The 22088-nt window shown below is 35.9% G+C and overlaps 3 protein-coding genes across 3 annotated transcripts; 1 reads left to right on the forward strand and 2 right to left on the reverse strand.

The window, feature by feature from the left end:
* Nucleotides 1–37: 37 nt before the first annotated feature.
* LOC106375580 (ketohexokinase) lies at nucleotides 38–3107 on the reverse strand. Its single transcript, XM_013815533.3, has 13 exons — nucleotides 2862–3107; nucleotides 2689–2758; nucleotides 2495–2584; nucleotides 2333–2410; nucleotides 2176–2250; nucleotides 2029–2081; nucleotides 1778–1928; nucleotides 1405–1515; nucleotides 1184–1310; nucleotides 1005–1102; nucleotides 785–923; nucleotides 625–677; nucleotides 38–314 (listed from the first exon to the last, which is right to left on the reverse strand). The coding sequence occupies exons 1-13, from the start codon at nucleotides 2939–2941 to the stop codon at nucleotides 231–233; spliced, it is 1209 nt and encodes a 402-aa protein (XP_013670987.2). The 5' UTR covers nucleotides 2942–3107; the 3' UTR covers nucleotides 38–230.
* Nucleotides 3108–6956: 3849 nt separating this feature from the next.
* On the reverse strand, nucleotides 6957–7692 carry BNACNNG47760D. Its single transcript, XM_013814364.3, has 2 exons — nucleotides 7419–7692; nucleotides 6957–7303 (listed from the first exon to the last, which is right to left on the reverse strand). Exons 1-2 carry the CDS (start codon nucleotides 7502–7504, stop codon nucleotides 7045–7047), a joined length of 345 nt encoding a protein of 114 aa, XP_013669818.1. The 5' UTR covers nucleotides 7505–7692; the 3' UTR covers nucleotides 6957–7044.
* An 11073-nt stretch (nucleotides 7693–18765) lies between these two features.
* On the forward strand, nucleotides 18766–19413 carry LOC125579752 (uncharacterized mitochondrial protein AtMg00310-like). Its single transcript, XM_048743595.1, has one exon. The coding sequence runs from the start codon at nucleotides 18766–18768 to the stop codon at nucleotides 19411–19413; it is 648 nt and encodes a 215-aa protein (XP_048599552.1).
* The last annotated feature ends 2675 nt before the right edge of the window (nucleotides 19414–22088 follow it).

Raw genomic sequence — 22088 nt, forward strand, 5'->3', positions numbered from 1 at the left:
AGCGCATTTATAGAGACGCAAGGTTGAAGCGTTCACATAGTTTAGAATATTAACACCACTTCATATAATATGTTTCTTTTTACAACAAAGCAAAGTCAAGCCTAACATGAATGTTAGTATTTGACACCAAGTCTTTATTGAATTTAATATGTATAAAGTTTTAAATTGTGAAAGTGGGTTGACTTGAAAGAAGATTAGGGTTGAGAAAGGAACGTAGAACATTGAAGTTGTCAAACCAGAAAGGGTACAAGTCGCGGATCAGTACGGTGAGGAAGACCGGTGCGAGCTCCCAAAGCTCGGCAGTTGCAAGCAGCCTGCAAGACAAAAATACATGCTTACAACGATCGGTCTGATAAATGTTATGTATGCTCCATCTGGAAAAGAGCGGTTCAGTGAGACTAGAAAAACATTGGAGACAGTGACCATTTATGTCTTACACTAATGATAACCACAGATTAGTCTGTGTTTCGGTTTAGGATAAGAAACTCGGTTCTCCAAAAATAAGTCATAGATTCACATGATTTATACGGGGAAAAGATGTATGTAGACATTAAAATTTATGAGCATTGATTAAAATAAAACAGAGAGGTTCTGTGAAATATGTTTTCGGTTTAGGAGAGTTACCACTTGAGTAGCGAATGGCAGCATTTTCTCTGGGGGCATGCCGGCGCACAAGGCTACAGACCGAGGAAATAAGTAGAGATAGGTCAGTATATGTTTAAGAATTTGGGTTTTGGGTTGTGATTACTCAGTGAGTGTATATGTATCTTGGCAAATATTTTACCATAAAGAACTGCTCCTATGAATGCGTCGCCTGCACCGGTGGTGTCAACAAGCTCTTCTGGAGGAATTTTCTCTGCTGTTCCGAGAAACAATCTTCCGCTCAGTGTTCCTATCCCGTTGGCCTTCAGCTTTGTTGTCTCCTGAAAGAAAATATGTGTGGAAAAGTTGGATTGTCTTCCATTCAGTGATAAGTTATTTTAGGAGATGGAACGTTTGGTTACCGATGAAACGCATGTTGGAAACGTTGCGGTCGAGTCTGATCTTTGCTTCAGCGACTCCACCAAACTCTCAATGTCTGTCTCTTTTGATTCTGATGCTTCTGTTGAAGTGGACACAGACAGAGGATGTCAGCAACCTAGCGAAAGGGTGATCAAAAGAAAAAAAGTCTCGGGTTTATTACCTGTTGAATCTCTCTGGATCATTAAGCATCCTTCTTCACCTAAGGTTACGATCACAAACTTCAGTTTCGGCAATCTCAACAACATGGACACAAGCGCACATGGAATTGAAGACACTTCTGTCCATGCCTGTTAGACGTGAGAGACTGAGAATTTTCAGCCTCAAAAGCTGAGAAACGAGGTTGGAAAAAAAAACAAAGAACAGAGACGTAGACTAGCTTGCCTGAGGGAATTTTGCTGTGCAGACAACGTAATCGGCGAGTTGCAAGAGATCATCTAATCCATCTCTTTTCTTCTCTGCATCAACTAAAATAGGTATCTTCTTCCGACTTGCCTGCTCTGGATAAAGGCAACAAGCAAAGAAGGAAATGAACACGTAGGTTGTGTGGCATATTATGTTTTTGTAGACAAAATTTGAGAATCATGCGAAAACCTCTAACATGGTGAACTTATCACAAAGACTAATCTTACATACATACAAACAAACCACGCTTTGTTTCGTTATACTTGAGAGAAATCAAGAATCAGGTAAAGGCATGAGTTCAAGCACAGCTCTGCCTAGAAACCATTACAAAAATAAAGAGACACATGCTTACCTCTTTTGCAATCACCAATGCAGTTTCGTGTAATCTTACATCAAAGTATGCGATGCTTGCTCTGTCTAGAGCAGATAACATGGTCGACTGAGGAAGATCAGTAGGTACCATGGGTGGATATCCAGGCGTATGAATACAAGTACGCGTTTGCCTGAATAAAAGAAATTAGAAGAAAGGCAAACAGCACTCCAAACTAACTATTTACAAGATGAAACATATCCCCAAAATTCGCAAAAAAAACACACACTCACGTTTGTTTATCAACTATGACGTAGGTAAACGGAGTATTGCCCTCTTTAGAGACCTAGCATGATGAGATCAGATTAACCAAAAAAAAGGCTTAAACAAACATCATAGAGACTAGACTACAACAGATGATGAAAAGGTTGAGGCATTACCACAAGAAAGGAAGTATCAACACCATCGGATTCAAGCTCCTCCAATATACCTTTTCCTTGAGAGTCATTAGCTACCTAAACATTTACTAATCAAAATTAGCATCACTAATAACATACTCAACTGTTGAATCTCTTCATGCCACACTACGATTCTTGCCTTACTAATCAGCCTACATGTCAACCCCAAACGAGCTGCACAAGTTACAGCGTTTCCAGCATTTCCCCCTCCTTGTACCTGAATACATCAAACCACAACTCCTAAACCCTAAATCACAAACCAGAAAAGGAGAAGATCCAGGAGAAAGAGTTGAAAGAGTACCTTGAGGCTAGTGCTTCGGATCTTGTCATCGGGTTTAGGATAAGAATCCACCGTCGCCAGGAAATCCACAGTGGTTCCGCCGCAACCAATCTGCCAAAAGATCACACGAAGACGGCAAATCTCATAATAAAGCGCGATTCAAGTCAACCTCCAAAAAAATACGAGTCAGTTACGGAGGAGTATCGGAAACTCACGACAATGCCGTTACCGGGTGGAGGAGGAGGAGCGGAATCGATGGAGGAAGAAGACATTCTAGTCCTGAAACTGAATCACACAGGAAAGAGAGAAGAATCCATTAGAAACTCGATAAGAGCATAAGTTAGTAACGGAGATTGCAATCGACGATCGAGCAAACTGAGAAAGCGACCTCGTGAAGTGACGACGGGAGGACGGAAGGGAGACGGCGGAGAAGAGAGGAAGCGGTGTGAGATGAGTGAAACACATCATTTTTGCTTCGGGCTTTTTCTTTGTATCTCTAATCTGAGAGAGAGAGAGATTGAGTGAGGTGTCAGTTCTGTGCAGAGAGGTGTCAGACGCTGATAACCAGATGTTTTAAAATTCAGATCGACCGGCCGGTTCGATTGATAGAACCGAGAGTCGGATAAAATGTCGGTTTAGAACCACTAGTGTACCAGAAGAACCTTCCAAGTGAGGCAGAGGAAAAACATTATTCATATTCATCTATCTATTTTATTAAAACATAATTACGCTTATAAAATAACTTTTAGTTTTCCAATTTATTTACGGTCATATGCCACTGAGAATTTAATTAGTTTCACCATAAAATAGTTTGTTTTTTCCACATTTCCTAAAATAACTCCACGACCTACAAATAAGGAATCCACATCGATTTTTTTTTTGAGCGACCATTATATTAAAAAAACGAAGAAAAGCCTTAGACATCGATTTTGTTTTTTTTTTGAACGACCACATCAATTTTGTTAATTCAACTACACCATGTTTTCCTTTACCACCATAGTTCCCCTGCAATATAAAAAAAAATAAGCACAATCATAACGTCTGTTTGAAAACAAATTATTTAATTTTTTTAAACAAATTCACCACCATCTAACGTCTACTGATTTTATATATGCAATTCATAAAGGCATTCCAATCTAAAAACAAAGATATAATTATAATTAGTTTATAAATCCAATTTCACAACAAATAAAAACATAATACATTTAAATTCAAAACGAACAACAAAATCCAGCAAATCTGCAAATTTCTCTATTTATTTGGTATAAATCAAAATATCATAAAAAAAATCATCAATTTAGAATTCAGTATATTATAATTTCCCTATAACTAATAACATTTACGCATATTATAAAGTAGATAAGCACAAAATTGTTTCATTTTTACGCCTACATTTGTAGAACAAGCACGAGATCTTATCATTTTCTTTTTCAAATCATAACCACTAAGTATTTAAAGAAAACTGAATATATGATGGCACCCAAAATTCAAACTAACACTAACAAAATCTTAGTCTATCCTATATTATGGACTTTTAACGTTAAAACAAAATCAACAAAATATTTTTTTCATTTATTTCGGCATAATCTGATTGTCTCCATTGTAATCGTCTTTCTCACAGAGAAAGATAGAGATTAGGACTTTTTTTTAGATTTCCTTTTCTATTTTTTTTTCATAAACAAGTTTTCACCAATAGAATTTTAATAAATACAATTATGTTTTTTGAATTTTACAATTTATATTTAATTTATGCATTGAAAATATAAAAAATGTATCTTTTTGAAACATTTTTTTTCTAAAACACGGATAAACAAAATTATTTATAAAGTCAATGCAATTTGTAATTAATTTTCAACTGAAATTAAGTATACTTTGCATTGAAATTCTAAAGTGATACTTTTTGTGTTACAAAAAAAATAATAGAATGACATTTATTGTGAAACAAATGGAATATAATGCTAGCTTCGAAAGATAATGCACCGAAACAATTATGGTAACATGATAAATGGTAAACACACATTTATATTGCTAAACAACTAGTCCTCCTATGTATTAAATGTTAAGTGACTTAAATAACTTGGGGGAGGCGGTCCCATGGACATAGTCCTAACAGAACTGCAGAGACACCTTCGCAAAGAAGCGTCTGCAAAATTCGAAATGTTCTGGAAGGATTATTACATAATTAGAAAGAATATTATGAATAGTCTAAGAAAGAAGAAATTCATGATGTTCTCCATGCACAGTAGTATCAGCTCCTCTTGTTGTTCATGATATTCATGTATGGACATGACTAAAATCTTGAATAGCATTTGTGTTGACTTGTGTTTGTTCCAGGGCCATAGTTATCAAACTCTCCATAGTATAAAAAAGATGAAGGTTCTTTGCCGCTGCCCATGGATACCAACCAGCAGGGTTGATATGATCGTCGATGAATGAATCCATAACAACTATGGTTGCCATAACACCCCACGGATATCCAAATATGTCTTGAATGTTGACTTGATAGGAGCAAGATCGACACTTTCTGTTATGTTGTACTTTTTTATTGTCAACTCCGATTTGTGGTCTTGAGTTTAGCGGTTTTGAGCTGTCACCATATTTCTTTGTCCTTGATTTGGCTTACGTGCCACTATCTGACACTTTCACAAAGAAGCGTCCGCAAAATTCAAGTTGTTCTAGAAGGATTATTACGTAATTAGAAAGGATATCATGAATAGTCTAATTAAGAAACATCCAAAGGAACTTGAAGAATCTGCAAAATTTGAGTTGTTTTGGAAAGTTTAGTACGTAATTAGGAAATCTATTATTCAAACACACAAAAACAAAAAAAGATGGATTTTTGGTTCATTGATTGTATGTTTTGCATTACTATCTTGAGAGATAAATAAATATCTGGCAAAAAATATGTAAAAAATTCGAAAAATATTAGCAAAAATTAATTTAAAAACACGAAATGATAATGAGAAAAAACAGGCCGAAGAATATGCATAATATCTGTTGGAGAAGTTAATGTGATAATTACATATACAATTCCACAAATATTTATTATTATTAAATACTTCATATGTTTCATTATAAGTGTCGTTTTAGGTTTCGGCACACGGATCAAGGAAACAATTAATTTTGTACATTTCCTATAAAAAACACTATTACCTATACACCTAACCATATTTCAACCAGTAGAAAAATAAATTTTGCATTGAAAATCGAAAAAGACATTTATTTTGTAACGAATTTTTTTTTCTAAAACGACATTTAATATGAAATGGAGGGAGTATTCATCAGTTATTTTTATATAAACTTTACGACTGATTTTCAAACTATTTGAAATAAAAAAATTATATTTTTTAATGTTTCTAACTATTATTCAAAATTTACGACATCATATACATAACATATCTATATTTTATAATATTTATATGTGCGAATTTGCAAACAACCACCTGGTATATCATTAATTGGATGAATAATGTCCACCTAGTATATCATTAACTGGATGAATAATGTCATTAACTCACGTTAACATCTCAGTTCCTAACTATGACTTGTGCAAAATTATGCCTTGAAACACTAACGCGATTAATGGGCATATCTTTCAGAAGTGTTGAGATTGATTTGGGGTCTAGCTAGACACATGTAAGAAGAATATTACATCTACCAAACCTGTTTTATGCTGATAAAACGATAAACACTAATCAAAAGTTTAGGAAATACATAAAGGTAAAATATATTTTCTTTCTTTTCCGTTAACCAAAGTTAAGCGTATGTTTATTTTTTTCCTCTTACTTTAAACGTAAGAAAAAAAAAATTGGTTACCATGTGTTCATCTTATCTTTTCCATTTCGCTTTATTCTAGTCACTTTTAAGTTCCGTATTCTTCTTACTATTATATAGGATTCCATCAGTCAAAAGCGTTGGAGAATGAGACTATAAGATGATTTGATATAGTAGACTTTTATTCAAAACTACTGTGGTATGGTAATTATTAAACATAACGTTTGTTTGATAGATCAATGCATTCAATGGAAAGTTGGCTGGTCTGCAGATCTAAGACATGAAAAATCATTATGTAAACCACTCGGTGGTAGCCTAATGTCAATCTTTTAGAACTTAGTATGTATCCACATTAGTTTTGGTTCGATTTCTCTTAGGAACTAAATTATCATTACTTGATCAGTTTGGACTTGGGTTTCGGTCCAAGTAGTTTACATGGTGGATCGTAACAGATGATCGGTTTATCCCTGGCATTTCAGATCAGTCGATAGGATTTATCAAAAAAAAAAATCATTTATGTATTTTAAGGATTAAAGTGACAAATAAAGAAGATCACATCTTGCTGACTAAGAGAATCCAACGCTTACAGTTTAAGGATTTTCCCGGACGTTTGAATTAGTATGTCAGGATTAGTCGAACTTAACTACTAAATTTTCTCAAACCTGAATTGTGAAATACTTGTTTCATTATGTGATTGTTAATGCACACAGGTCTAAATTTTCTTACTATATAAACACCCAAACAAAAAGAACACAAAATACAACAATAGTAACGAATCAAAATAAAGAAGTGAAGAACTAATTGTGGCGGAATATGTAATGTTTGTCAACGGAGAGAGATACATCCCAAGTACAAGAAAGTCCCTTGGGAAAAGTGACGATATCACCTGCTCCAAACTCTACAGACCAATCTACTTGTGCATCCAATGATGACGATGACGATGATGCTGCTGTTGATGATGATGATTTAGGGTAAACCTTAACTTTACCCTTCACAATGTAACATATCTCTTCTGCTTCATATTTCAAATGGTACTTCCCTGGTGAACATCCCCACCTTCGTTCCCCAACCAAAAAAACTAAAATTTAGTTTTGTATCATGCAATAATAGATCTCACACCACCCAGTAAAACGAATTAAGAACATAAACAAGGATAGTCGAATGATCTTACTTGGGCCATGACTTGAACTTCAGTTCGTCAAGACGATCTTGAGATGGGTTTTTCTCGACGATGATTCTTGGATTTTGATCTGCCATTTACTATTACCTCCTTATTTATATTAAAATATTTGTGTTTTCGGTAAAGTTAAGAAATGGAGAGGAGAAACATGAGAATCACAAGAGAAAATAAGTGCGAGAGTGTGTAGAGATGTTAAGGCTTTCTTTATGACGTATTTATTCAGTCAAGATATGGGGTGGAGTAAGAAAGAGGAAATATCTTTTTTTGAGTATTGACTGGAAAACAAAAACAAAGAGAATCTAAACAAGATTGGGGGGGGGGGGGTTATTGGGCAAAGAATTTTAGAGGAATTATTAAATTTTGAGATTCCATTGTTATTGGTTTGTGAATTTTAAAAATTTGAGTAGAATACATTGTTATTGGGGTGATGATTTTTAAATTTCACTCAAAATCTTTTATTATTGAAAAAATTTAGTCATTAATTTTAAGATTCAATTAAAATCTATTGTTATTGGGAAGTAAATTTTCTTTGTTTTTAGTCATAATACTCAACATTGAGAATATCATGTATATTCATAAGATTTTTGAAATCCATGTAATAAAATACATTCACATAAAAAAACACACAAATTGAAGAATGAAATAGCACAAATCACAACTTTAACATAATACAAATCACAACTTTAATAAATAAAAAAATATAAATTATAAATTTAAAATAAATTGTAAAAATAGTTTTAAAAATCACTTTCGAATTTTAAAAATATATTTTTTAAACGAAATACAAAATAATAATTCAAAAAAATTATAAAAATTCGAATTTGAAACAAATATTTCGAAATTATATAAAAAAAATATTTTTTTAATTTTTTATATATCTCTAAGTAAGGAGTAGAAATTAAACTTTCACTACAAGAAAACAGGGGGATTCTGATGGCCGAAATCGTCGGTAATTCGTCGGAATCGGTCTATTCCGACGAAATTCCGACGAACCCGTCCGTCGGTATCGTTTCGTCGGAATAAAAACGTTCGTCGGAATTTCGTCAGAAATTCCGACGACTTTCTGACGAATACCAAGAAACGTCATTCCGACGAACTTCCGACGATATTACGATGCGGCTACAGAAGACCGGAGTTCATCGGAAAACTACAATTCCGACGAACGTGGTTCCTCGGTTTATTCCGACGAACTGTAGGCGTCGGTATATTCCGACGAACCACGTTCGTCGGTATATTCCGACGAACCACGTTCGTCGGTATATTCCGACGGAAATGGGTTTGTCGGTAAATTCCGACGGATATATGTCCGTCGGTATATTCCGACGACCGTTGTCCGTCGGTATATACCCTTTTTTTTTTACAAATTAATTTTGCATTTTTATATATTTTTTGATATTAATAAATTTAAAAAATTGGAAATTTAAAACTAATAATATTATAAAATTTAAATTCATAAAAACCGAAATAGGAAAAAAACATTCATAAAGTTTAAAATTCATACAAACCGAAATAGAAAAAAAAACATTCCGAAAGTTTTATAAAACCGAAATAAACTAAGAAGAACTCGAAGACATCAAACGATCAAGCTTCTGCATAATCTCGGTGTTGAACTTCTTCTGGGATGCCAACTCAGCAAGGATAGTGGCATTCTCCGAACGGATAGTGGCATTCTCCGAAAGGATAGTGGTGTTCTGCTCCTCCAATGCCCCAATCCGTGCATCTTTGTCATGTAGCTCCTCGAGAATCATGGGATCGGCATACGGAGCTTGCGAAGAAGATGCCGGATACGAAGAAGCACGACGGGCCAACCCAACTAAACGGCCTCCTTTCCTTTTAGGAACCGCCTACAAAAATATTTAAAGTAAGTAAATATGGAAAAGTAAGTAATCGACATTATAAAAAAAAAATATTAATAAAAAAAATTACCTTTTCAACCATCTCATTTATTTGCAATAGAGACAGGTTGGTTGAAGCTCCCGTGGAGTCGCCGTCATCAGAGAGAGGCTGAGATTGAGAAACTATCTCAGCTTCCACCAAATCAACTACACCTCTGATCACGGGGTCCTGAATTTGACCCGTCGTCTTGTTAGTGTGAGCCACCTTAATGAGTTGGAGACGATCAACGGGATTACCGTCATTTGCTTCGATCTAAAAAAACCGCCATTATTAGCCAAAAAATATATAAAATATTTATTTAAAAAATATAAAGATAAATAATAATAAAAAACTTACAAGTTCATCCTCCTTAGTAGACATGGAGCAAGCGCCGAGGTTGTGCACATACATACCTTTCCCGCCACGATCGCTCTTCCGGTTCCTGGAGTTCCTAGAAGACGTCTCTGCAGTGTCTTCCCTCTCCCAATGAGCTATCAACTGCTCCCACACCCCCCCGTTGATGAACCGTGGCTTCTTGTTCTTCTGCCAAACTGTCTTCCACGCGTTTATCTGCTTTGTGTAAGAGTCCATGGCCTTTTCGTTGAATTTCTTACGGACTGTTTCCGTAAGATCGGAGTGCCAGTTGAACTCTTGCTACAAAACAAACACAATTTAATAAGTAAATATATGTAAAAAAATGTAAAAACTTAAAAAAAATGAAGGGTTACTATACCGCAAACTGACGAAACCACAACTCTCGTTCGTCGGAAGGGATCACACTCCACTTTGGATATCCAAAACGGAGCATGGAGTACATCATCTGGTTGATGCTCCGGCTAATGCCATTTTTCGACTTGGTGAACCTTTAAAAAAAATACAAGTTAGCAAGTTAATTAAAGCAAAAAATATAACGGTACAAATAAAAAAAAATACTAACCAAGTGCTATGGCCTCGTCGTGGGTTGGGTTGGAGAAACGGGAGATGCTCTCGACCTGGTTGTTGAACCAATAGATGAACCGGCATGACCCCCGGATCCTGTTGAGCAGCAGCGTGAGGGGCAGCGTGAGGGGCAGAGGGAGCTGGAGCGGGAATATATACCGGAACCGAGTCATGAGACGATACCGATGCACGGGAACCGCTCACCGAACTACGTCGAAGACGGGCTGCGGGGCGGGCTTCATCCTCGGCCCTAAAAAAAAAAAATTAACCCATCAAACATATTTTCATTTATATATTTACAAAAGGTTTTATAAACGTTTTAAAAAAAACTATTAAACCTTTTATATATATATATATATATGTATTCAAAATTATAAAAAATTTATAAATATAGAAAAATGTTGTTAAAAATTTATAAATGAAGAAAATGTTGTTAAATATTTATATTTTTTAAAAAAAATGTTGTTAAATATTTATTAGTGGAAACTTAAAAAAAAATATTAAAAATTTTAAAATTTACTATACATGATTTACATATATATATATGTATACAAAATTATAAAAAATTTATAAATATAGAAAAATGTTGTTAAAATTTATAAATGAAGAAAAATGGTGTTAAATATTTATATTTTTTTCAAAAAAACGTTTTTAAAAATCAAAAAACGTTTTTAAAAATCAAAAAACGTTTTTAAAAATCAAAAAACGTTTTTAAAAATCAAAAAACGTTTTTAAAAATCAAAAAACGTTTTTAAAAATCAAAAAACGTTTTTAAAAATAAAAAAAAACGTTTTAAAAAATCAAAAAACGTTTTTAAAAATCAAAAATGTTCCAAAAAAAACTAAAACAACAATCCTAACTTATATATCCTAAACTATCCATTCAATCCTAAAATGTTCAATCAAACAACCTAAAATCCGAGATCAACTTCCAAAACCCTAAACAATTGAAAAAAAAAAGGTTTGGGATGATTCTTACATGATTTGGGGTTTGGGGAAGAGATAGGAGGGTGAGGAGAGGATTCGCCGGTGAAGAGAGGCCGGAATCGCCGGAGAGTCGCCGAATCGCCGAAATCGCCGGAGAGGATCTTGAGAGAGGGAGAGGCCGCGGAGATAACGAAGAAGAAAGGAGAAGGGTTTTTATTTCCGCGGATTCCGACGGACACGGGTTCGTCGGTATTCCGTCGGTATATTTAAAATATACCAAATGCCGATTCGCGAAAATTTTCAAGCGGTTTGGTTCTCCCGGGCTAATTGAAATTCCGACGGAACGTGTCCGTCAGTATTTTCCGACGGACACATTCCGTCGGTATTTTCCGACGGAATTCCGACGACTTAGTGTTTAGGGTGTTATTTTCAAGTTTCTAAATGCAAAATCCAAACCTTTGATAATATATATAGTATTTGCATAAAGATTTAACAATAAAAATGTTTTATAACACGATTTTACACAACAATATTTTTTGTAGTGTAAGCTTATATAAATATGATTGTATAAGTACATAATGTTAAGATGAGATGTTATGAAAACAATGATATGCATACATAAATATTTTAATGAGTTGTTATATTTGAACGGTTGCGATCTAATACTATACTAAACACTTATTATGTGTTATTTTCATAGTTTTGGCATCTAAATTTATAGATTTTTATGATTGAAACTTTATAGAAAAACCTGTCGTCGGTATTTCGTCGGAAAATACCGACGACATTCCGACGAACTTGTCGAGTTCGTCGGAATGTCGTCGGTATTTTCCGACGAAATACCGACGACCTTTCCAATTTTCAATGAAACCCGTTGTCGTCGCTATGTCGTCGGTATATTGCGAGGGATTTCCGACGGACCATTAAAAAAAAAAAAAAAAAAAAAAACTAATCAGAATCTTCTGAATCTTCATCAAACTCCCCAACCTCGGCTTCCGGCTCTGAATGTACGACAGCATCATGTCCAAACACAGTCAAATTCTCAACGAGTTGAACATTTTCCAAATCTTCAACTGCCTGGGCGTTGCTGGTAGACTCTGGTTGCAATGGTTCATCATCATCAGAAGTTCCATCCACTCGTCCTCTTGGGTTGATTTGCGTTACAGTAACCCATGGATCGTCTCTGTACGTCACCCGAGGGTAACTGATGTAGCACACCTATACATATCAATTATACAAAGTATTAGTTCAATATATAACATTAATTAATTATATTGGTAAAAAATTATGAATATATTGACATACCTGATCAGCTTGCGAACCAAGAATGAAGGGATCATAATATTGAAGTTTCCGCCGCGAATGAACTGATGTAACACCAAACGCATCAATCTTCACTCCTCTATCTGGGGTGGTGTCATACCAATCACAATAGAATACTACACAACGCAATCCAACCATTCCAGGAAATTGGATTTCCAATATTTCTTTTATGTTGCCGTAGTAGACATCGTCACCAGAAGAAGATGAAACACCAGCATCATATGTTGTCTTAGAATGACCTTTCCTTGTGAATGCATATCCTCGCGTACAAAATTTAGGATATGATTTGACCACATAGTTTGGTCCCTGCACAAATTCGCGTACCCAATCATCGAACACAAGACCTCTGGCCAAACCATCATTCACCTATAAAAAAAAACATATATGATTGCAAAATTAATTAGTTTATATATATTAAATTTAAACTAATCATTTGCATAGGGTAATAGGATATATGACTCACATAACTACGAAGCCACGCAGCAAATCCGTTATCTCTAAGTTGTCGAAGCTCATCTTCTGTTGCATGCCTGTGAGTCATACGCAACTCCGCCATATATACACTATATACAAAAATATTATCAATATGAAATAAATTTATTGAATATTAATCTAACAATAAATGAATAAATATTTTTACCTCTCATATTGTAGAACATCTTCACAGTTGGTGAGCAAATATGTTTGCAAATGAGCGTTCTCAGTGTTCGTAAGTCTCCGCTTCGTGAATTTTCCACTAAGTCGTCCTATTTCCTTGAACATGCTTGGGACAGTAACATGATATGTTGCTCTCTCCCCTCTATCATCATGCCGAGCAGGTCTTCGGTGTTTTGTTTGCACTTCTGGTGGAAAATAATTTTCAGCAAAGATTGCAGTTTCTTCATTGATCACCTGTGCCACTATAGATCCTTCCACCCTGCTTTGATTTTTGACCATCTTCTTCAGATGATGCATATAACGCTCAAAAATATACATCCATCTGTACTGCACAGGACCACCAAGTTCCAATTCTCTTGCGAGATGAATAGCAAGATGTTCCATTACAGGACCACCAAGTTCCAATTGTCTTCAAATTATTAATTCCCTCTTCAGTCAATACTCTGCTGCATAAGTCACGGAAAAAAACGCTAATCCCTGCAATTGCTTCATGAACATTACGTGGCAATAATGCTGAAAAGGCAAACGGAAGGAGGCGCTGCATAATTACATGACAATCATGACTCTTCAAGCCAGTAAACTTTCCTTCGCTTCTATCAACGCAGTTCCCCAAATTTGATGCATATCCGTCAGGAAATTTCACTTTCTCTGTAATCCAATCAAAGAACTCTTCTTTTCTAGCACCATCTAGCCGATAAATGGGAAAAGGGGCCGTACCGTTCTCATCAACGTGAAGTTCAGAACGATCACAAATATCGACTAAATCCAACCTTGACTTCAAATTATCCTTCGTTTTACCTTGGATGTTAAGGACTGTGTTCATCAGATTATCGAAGAAGTTCTTCTCAATATGCATGACATCTAAATTATGCCGCAATAGATGACTCTCCCAATATGGTAGATCCCAGAAAATACTCTTTTTGTGCCAGTTATGTAGCTCTCCAACCGCATTGACTCGAATGTTTTCATGTCCACCTACATCTGGCGTCCTTTCTGCATCAAAATACCTAAACTGCTTCAACAAATCTTTCCCACTAACTTCCTCAGGTGGACCATCAAACACCTGCTTGTTCTTCGTAAACGAAGTCTTACTCCTGCGGTATGGATGATCAGGTGGTAGAAATCGTCTGTGACAGTCAAACCAACACGTTTTCCTTCCGTTCTTTAGTTGGAAAGCATCTGTGTCATCTTGACAATATGGACATGATAGCTTCCCATGTGTTGTCCATCCAGATAACATACCATATGCTGGAAAGTCACTTATTGTCCACATAAGTACTGCCCGCATCTGAAAGTTTTCTTTGCGCGAAACATCGTATGTCTCAAAACCATGCGCCCATAGTTGTTGCAACTCATATATTAGTGGTTGAAGAAACACATCTAGTGATCTTTTAGGATGATCTGGCCCGGGGACTAGAATTGAGAGAAACAAAAACTCTCGTCGCATGCACAAGCTCGGCCGTAAGTTGTACGGTGTCACAATAACTGGCCATAGAGAATACTGCCTTCCATGCTTTCCAAATGGGCTGAAACCATCAGTAGATAATCCAAGATAAACATTTCTTCTCTCTTCCGCAAATTCTGGATATGTTGACTGGAAATGTTTCCAAGCCTTTGCATCTGAAGGATGTCTAATCTCACCATTTGTGGAATGCTCTGCATGCCATCTCATTGCTTTTGCTGTGCGCTCACACTGATACAACCTCTTCAATCTTTCCGTCAAAGGCAAATACCACATTCTTTTGAATGGGATCGGAACTCTTCCCCTCGTCTCCTGATAACGAGGTTTCCCACAAAATTTGCATACATTCCGTGTCTCATCCGCTCTCCAGTAGATCATGCAGTTGTCAATACATACATCTATCACTTCATACGGTAGTTGAAGACCTGCAACAAGTTTCTGAACCTCGTAGTATGAACCCGGTGCAAGGTTATCCTCAGGTAGAATACCTTTGACAAAATCAGTAATCGCATCCATACATTCTTCAGCCAAATTATAGTCTGTCTTAATACCCATTAATCTAGTTGCAGATGATAAGACTGAATGACCATCTCTACAATTTTGATACAAAGGTTGTTTTCCTGCATCCAACATGTCAAAAAATCTCCTAGACTCGGGGTTTGGTTCTTCCCCTCTATAATGATCATGTACCATCTGCTCAGTACCTACACCATAATCTATATCCGTTCTAGATTCTTCTAACCTAATATCAGGCTGAGGTTCACTAACAGGCTGAGGTTCGCTAGTACTACCATATTCATAACCAGTTTCCCCATGAAGGTACCAAACTTTATAATTACGTGAAAACCCTTTCATATACAAATGAGTCCAAACATCAAATTCTTTTATAACCTTATTATTATTGCAAGAAGAGCAGAGACATCTTAACATACCACTTTTTGCATCCGGTTGCTGTTGAACAAGCCTCATGAATTCTCCAATCCCTTGAACGTATTCTTCCGTAAGCAAATTGGTGTTCGGATCCAAATGAGGTTTATCCATCCACGAACGATAATAAACTTCTGAAGACATGATTTTCACGGAATTGTTATGACTAAAGAGAATGAAGAGAGAATGAAGTGTGAATGAGTTGAATGAGGAGGGGTTGTATTTATAGGAAATTGCTTACGGACCTCCGACGACTTTCCGACGGAATTCCGACGGATGTAAAGAAGTCCGTCGGAATTCCGTCGGAATTGTCGGCAACGGTCACATGGTTCGTCGGAATTCCGTCGGAATATACCGATGGAATTCCGACGACTTTGCTATTAATCGGAATGTCGTCGGAATTTCGTCGGAATATACCGACGAACTTCCGACGACTACAACGGTTACATTTTTTATCGGAATGTCGTCGAAAAGTCGTCGGAAAATTCCGACGAACCTAATGTCGTCGGAATTCCGTCGGAAATGGCCGACGGAATTCCGACGACTTAATTTTTTTGGATTTGGTCGGAAATTTGTCAGTATTCCGTCGCAAATGTCCGACGACCTTGGTGTCCGTCGGAAGATCCGTCGGAATTCGGTGTGTTTTCTTGTAGTGTTTTTAGTCATTTTGTTTCTTGAAAAGTTTTTTTTGTGACAAAAATTTGAAAAAAAAAGTTGTTTAAGAAAATTGTCCTAATTAAAATGATTCTCTTTCCCTTTCTCCTACCACCATTAATTTCTTACTTTAAAAGTTAATAACAATCAATAGAATTCTATACACAAGTAATGAAAATCTATGTATAAATATTTGATAAAATTTGTTAAATTTAGTTAACTTTGTAAATTTTTCTCAACTATTAAAATCATCAAATTCCACATAAATTCATGTTTCAATAACCCCTTAATTTAACTCAATATGAATGAGTGATAACAACGATTAATGTGATTAAGACTTAACAATAACATACTCTTTTGTAAACAAAGAGCATCTAACCATGTAGTAGGTAATAGGTATGGGGTATTTGACATATTTTTAGTGACATGCATGTGTATTTTGGTTCCACTGGTCAAAAGGTTTGAATGAGTATCCAGTTTGACCATCACGTGGCGAAGCCTCACTTGTTTTCGGGGTACAGTACCTGACTAGATAAGAGCAACTCCAGAGGGAGTTTGTTTAGGTTATCTAAACTTTAAGAATGTGATAACTGTGGTCTTCTTTTACCAAGTGTGATAAAAAGAAAATAGGAAAAAGAAAATAAGAGAGAGAGTCACGAAGTATCTTCTTTTACCAATTTTAAGAACTCTTAGACCACAATTATCAAGTTCAAGGGGCCCATAAAAATGGTAAAAACCGATCACAAAAGACGTAAGACAAGGATCGAGTTAAAGTGGATTTTCTGCACCGTACGAAGACCCTCAATGATACGTGACGATCCGCGATTGATGATATTTTAATTTTTTTTAATCAAAAAAAAAAAAAATTAAGAAACCCTCTAAAAATTTTAGAAATAATCATACTCTTATTCACCTGTAACGCCATGTGTTTTTTCATCACTAACTCAATTTTTTAAAAATAATTAAAATTTAATTATATAATTACATAAAACTATAATATTATTATTTTGGTGATAAGAAGCTACACTTTAAATACTAATGGATGGAGCTGCTCTAGGGGAATCAATGGTTCTCGAAGATACCGACATAAATACTCAAATTCATTTTGTAGCCACTTTTGAATTTTGTCTCCTACTTTACATTTCTTTGCAAACAACTCGCCCTCGGCCTTGTAATCCTTATCCTACAAAATAACACCTATGTTTTATCTCCTTTTAAAACAATTATAAACATAAATGGAAATTTTAGAAAATTTATAGGGAAACATTTTCAGTTCTCAGTCTTCGTTATTGTTAATTATGTTTTGAAAATTGTAAAATATTTGGTAGTGAAAAACCAATTTCTGCATAATATATTTTTTGCTCTTTCCATATTGTATTCTATTGTATTATATACTTCAGTTATTTCCATAATATATCAGCCATCTGTTTGCATATCTCTTTCGAATTCACATGTGAGTGGTTGTTTTTAACTTTGCCTTTTTATTTGTCGTCTTTTTTTTTTTTTGCATGGGATGGTGAATCATGTCCATTGTACTGGTGTCTTATTCGCACGTGGCTCATAACTTTCTCCCTCTGTTCAAAAACTCGCCCGAGTTGCCGAGTTTACGGCCAGATAATCGCTGATCGGAAGGGGACCGTGGCGACTAAGGGCTGATCGGAGTGGCTAGGCGGCGGACCGATTCTTTGCCGAGTTAGCCGTGGAACTATTGAAATTGGCGCCTAAAATCTCCAACCGCGTTTGTTCGATTTGATAGTTCTGCAAAGTTTTGGTCTAGATAATTATCATAGCAACGTGGATGATTCTTGTTATAAGCAGTCAGAAAAAAACTAAAAAAAACGAAGACAATCATGTGTTATGGCAAAGTGCGGCGATTAGGTTGTAGAGAAGCGACATATTTGTGAGGAAAAGGATGAGGCTAGAGTAGTAATTTCATATTTAACTGATAAAATAAAATAAAATGCAAAATAGCAAACATCACATATCGAATCCGGGTCATGATCATGTGATTAATATCTTCTAACCGCTGGACCAAGTTATATAATGATATTTAGTACCAAAGCTATCAACATATAGTATATAAACGATATAAAAACCCTAAACCTAGGCCCCGATTAATCCCCGCGTAATCTCCAATTTTTCGGTAACTCGCTAGGCCCGCTGTTACCGCCCGACTAGCGCCTAGCGTAGTTCCGAACAGGGCTTTCTCCTAATATGATTTTTTAGCTGCTCTATTCAGTATTCAGTATGTTGCTATGTTTCAAATTATTTACTTAAATGTGTTTTTGAATTGTTTAAAATCTTAAAGATTTACGATCAGTAATTTCAAATTATATAAAATTTTATCATGTGAAACTAACTTTAACAACTAGTCTCCGCTGGTCTCGGATGTTTTTTAAAGCACAACATATTTTCATTCATTCCAGAGGATATCAGTGGATCCAAATGTAAACTTTTTGCATTTCACAAGGACAATTTGATGCGCAGAGTAAACGGGTGGACTGGTAGATGGCTCTCAAAAGGGGGGAAGGAGGTAATGATCAAGTCCATTCTACTCGCTCTCCTGACATACGTCATGTCGACATTTTTGCTTCCATTAGAGATTTGTGAGAACCTCGCTAGTGCCATTGCACAATTTTGGTGGAGTTCGAATCCCCCAAAAAGAGGCATACACTGGGCGAAATGGGAAAATGTGTGTTTACCAAAAGAGGAAGGAGGAATTGGGTTCAGATTGATTCACGAGTTCAATTTAGCATTACTGGCAAAAAAATTATGGAGATTGATACAGTACCCTGATTCACTCGTTGCCAGAGTGTTGAAGGGTAGATATTATAGGATGACCTCGCCATTGCGAGCAGTCTCTTCAAGCAGTCCATCATATGTGTGGACAAGCATCTCCGCCTCACGGAAACTACTATTCCTGGGGATCAAACAGAAGATTCATTCTGGCTATGAAGTTAGGGTGTGGGAGGATCCATGGATCCCAACAAGACCTGCTAGACCAGCTATACCTGTAGCGCCTGTGATGAACCCGAACATGAGAGTTAGTGATCTCATTAACCAGGACTCGAAGGAATGGGAGGAAGGGACGTTAGAGAACTATGTCCATCCTGGTGATATACCACTTATTCGCAGTATGGCCATAAGCTCTACTCATCGTCAAGATTCTTTCTGCTGGGAATACACGAGGAATGGACAATACACAGTTAAGTCTGGATATTGAGTTGCTCAAAATCTGCTGAAGCTAGATGAGGAAAAGCTGATACTGGAACCAAGTATCACTAAACTTCAAGCCTTTGCTTGGAAGTTGAAAGCGCCTAGGAAGATATGTCATTTAATATGGCAAGTGATAACGGGTCAGGTGGCAATAACGAGAAATTTAGTAAGAAAAAATATGCGGTGTGATAACTACTGCCCGAGGTGTGGGGAGGCAGAAGAATCTGTAACTCATGCTATATTTGAATGCCCTCCTGCTCTGCAAGCATGGTCTTTATCGACAACTCCTACAAGCCCATGCATATTTCCAGCGTCAAGTGTCTATACAAACATGGACTATCTATTCTGGAAGAAAAAGAATATCATAGCATTAGACCAAGACATGGATCCTTATCCCTGGATAATATGGTATATATGGAAGGCTCGCAATGATAAGTTCTTCAGGGGAATAGACAGAGATCCTTTGGAGTTAGTCCGATATGCAGAAAGCGAATGCCAAGCCTGGTTTAGTGCAAACGAGTTGATACCACCGGTAGTGCAAGACATCAACAATGAGGAAAACCAAGTCTTAAGCTTGAGTAATATTTGCCTCCTGGATGGATCATGGACAGCTTTCGATAGCTTCAGTGGATGCGGATGGGTTTGGATGGATAGCGGGGAGAACATACAACTTATGGGTACACAGAACTTCACTCGATGTGAATCAGCATTGCATTCTGAGATAGAAGCATTGCGCTGGGCGATGGAGAATATGCTTCAACACTCGCCATGTCAGAGCTCTGGAACAGACTGTAAGGAGCTGATTGCTATGATAAATGAACCCCAAAAATGGCCAAGATTTGCGACAGAATTGGAGAAGATAGAGACGTTGCAGATCTGCTTTCCGGACTTCAAAATCATACATGTTCCATGAGTGCGCAATCAGTTTTCGGACTTTTTAGCTAAGACTGCTAGGACATTTCGGAGAGAGTTACTTTTTATTGGTTGTTCTATTCCGGTCTGCTTACCCAGACTACCTCAAGCTTGACTAATAGAATGACCGTTCGACGTCAAAAAAAAAAAAAAAAAACTTAAAACGATTACATGGAAAAAAGTAACATAATATTTATAGGAAAATTAAAAAACAAAGCAAAAGAAAGATAAGATACAAATTTAGATTTAGATAAGTTTGATAAAGTGTCGAAATTGATTCGAAAGAATCCACTCGTTAGTAATCTCATAGAAAAAAATACTACGTCCTTCAGATTTTTCAGAGTTGGAAATAGTCACTATCATTCGTGACGTTAAACGCTCCACCACCTTTATTCGCTGGCCACAGATGCTATTATCAGAGCCGGTCCTGCCCTATTACAAAAAAAATGTTTATTATGCATCTTAACTTTTACATAATAAAAATGACTATTAAAAACTTGCAATAAAAAAAAAACAATTGCATCTGTGAGATTCAGATGAATAAACAAAAAAAAAATTGTTTTTTTTAATTACAGTTTGGATTATAACTGAAAATCAACAAATTTTTTTTTTGTGAATAAACAATTAATTGTGTCTAACGAAAAGAAGCTGAGAAGACTGTGTCACAAGTCACAACCAAACTCAACGGCATAACTGATTCCAGCTCTCATTATTAAATATTTTTTATATATAAAAGTTTTGTTATCATTTAAATCATAACTATCTAAGACCATGATTAACTCAGGGTTCTTAGAGTAAGATTCTTAGCGGAAGTTAAGAAACTGTTTCTTAACTTTTTAACTAAAAAGGCTAAGAACCGGTTTTTAAAGTCCTTATTTAAGAACCGGTTCTTAGCTTTTTTAGTTAAAAGTTAAGAAACAGTTTCTTAACTTCCGCTAAGAATCTCATCCTAAGAACCCCGGGTTAATCATGCTCTAAGAGTCTATAACTCTCCTAATATTATAATGTTATATGAACCGACTTTCTTATTTTATTTCCTTTGTCAACTTAATTTATTTTACACTTAAATATTAGACATATACATAACAAACATATATGTACATATAGAAAAAAACATTGGAATAGGGGGCCCCGCCAAGTGGGGACCCCATTCAAATGTTTCACGATACTATGCACAAGTCCGTCTCTGGCTATTATCAAAATATAAACTAAGATCAGACTATTATACTTTAGTATTTACGTGACGCAAGATATCGACTCCCGAAAAGGACCTAAATAGTTCAAGCCGTAAACCTTCAGTCTCGCCGTTTGGATTCTATATGTATTTGCAGGCAACTTAGAACCCATCTCTTCCATTGTCATGGACTAGATTGTTTGGTTCCAAGGGAAAAAACTGCATTCCTCGATACTTCTTGAATAATATTTTGGTTGTACTTTCCATTTTTCATTGCTTGTTTCTCAGTTTATTTTTTTGATCTCTCCTTAGGAAAAGAATTGGTGGTTTATAATTGTAACCAATTTCTGATGAAAAAGCTATCTATCGCTAAGGTTAATAAACATATGAATGCGAGCACACGGCCTAGAATGTGTATTGGACGGAACCATCTGGCCCTTCAATTATTTCTTGGTCAGTACTGGCAATTCTTTAGTTACCAAATGTAAAAATAACTTGAGTAATTAATTAGGGAAAAATTAGCAAAGTGTTATAAAAGTAATGGAAAAATCTATCATTCATAACATAGAAGTTCCTTATATAGGAGATTACACCGT

This window comes from Brassica napus, chromosome C1 (assembly GCF_020379485.1).
Source record: "Brassica napus cultivar Da-Ae chromosome C1, Da-Ae, whole genome shotgun sequence".
NCBI classification, from domain to species: Eukaryota; Viridiplantae; Streptophyta; class Magnoliopsida; order Brassicales; family Brassicaceae; genus Brassica; species Brassica napus.

Excerpts from the sequence above, each read along its gene's own strand:
- LOC106375580 (XM_013815533.3), bottom strand. The coding sequence starts at position 2,941 with ATGATGTGTTTCACTCATCTCACACCGCTTCCTCTCTTCTCCGCCGTC. Across the intron at positions 2,411-2,494 it reads TCCGAAGCACTAGCCTCAAG|GTACAAGGAGGGGGAAATGC; the intron begins GTACTCTTTCAA and ends TGATGTATTCAG. Across the intron at positions 1,103-1,183 it reads GATCCAGAGAGATTCAACAG|AAGCATCAGAATCAAAAGAG; the intron begins GTAATAAACCCG and ends CCACTTCAACAG.
- BNACNNG47760D (XM_013814364.3), bottom strand. The coding sequence starts at position 7,504 with ATGGCAGATCAAAATCCAAGAATCATCGTCGAGAAAAACCCATCTCAA. Across the intron at positions 7,304-7,418 it reads AAGTTCAAGTCATGGCCCAA|GTGGGGATGTTCACCAGGGA; the intron begins GTAAGATCATTC and ends TGGGGAACGAAG.
- LOC125579752 (XM_048743595.1), top strand. The coding sequence starts at position 18,766 with ATGTCGACATTTTTGCTTCCATTAGAGATTTGTGAGAACCTCGCTAGT.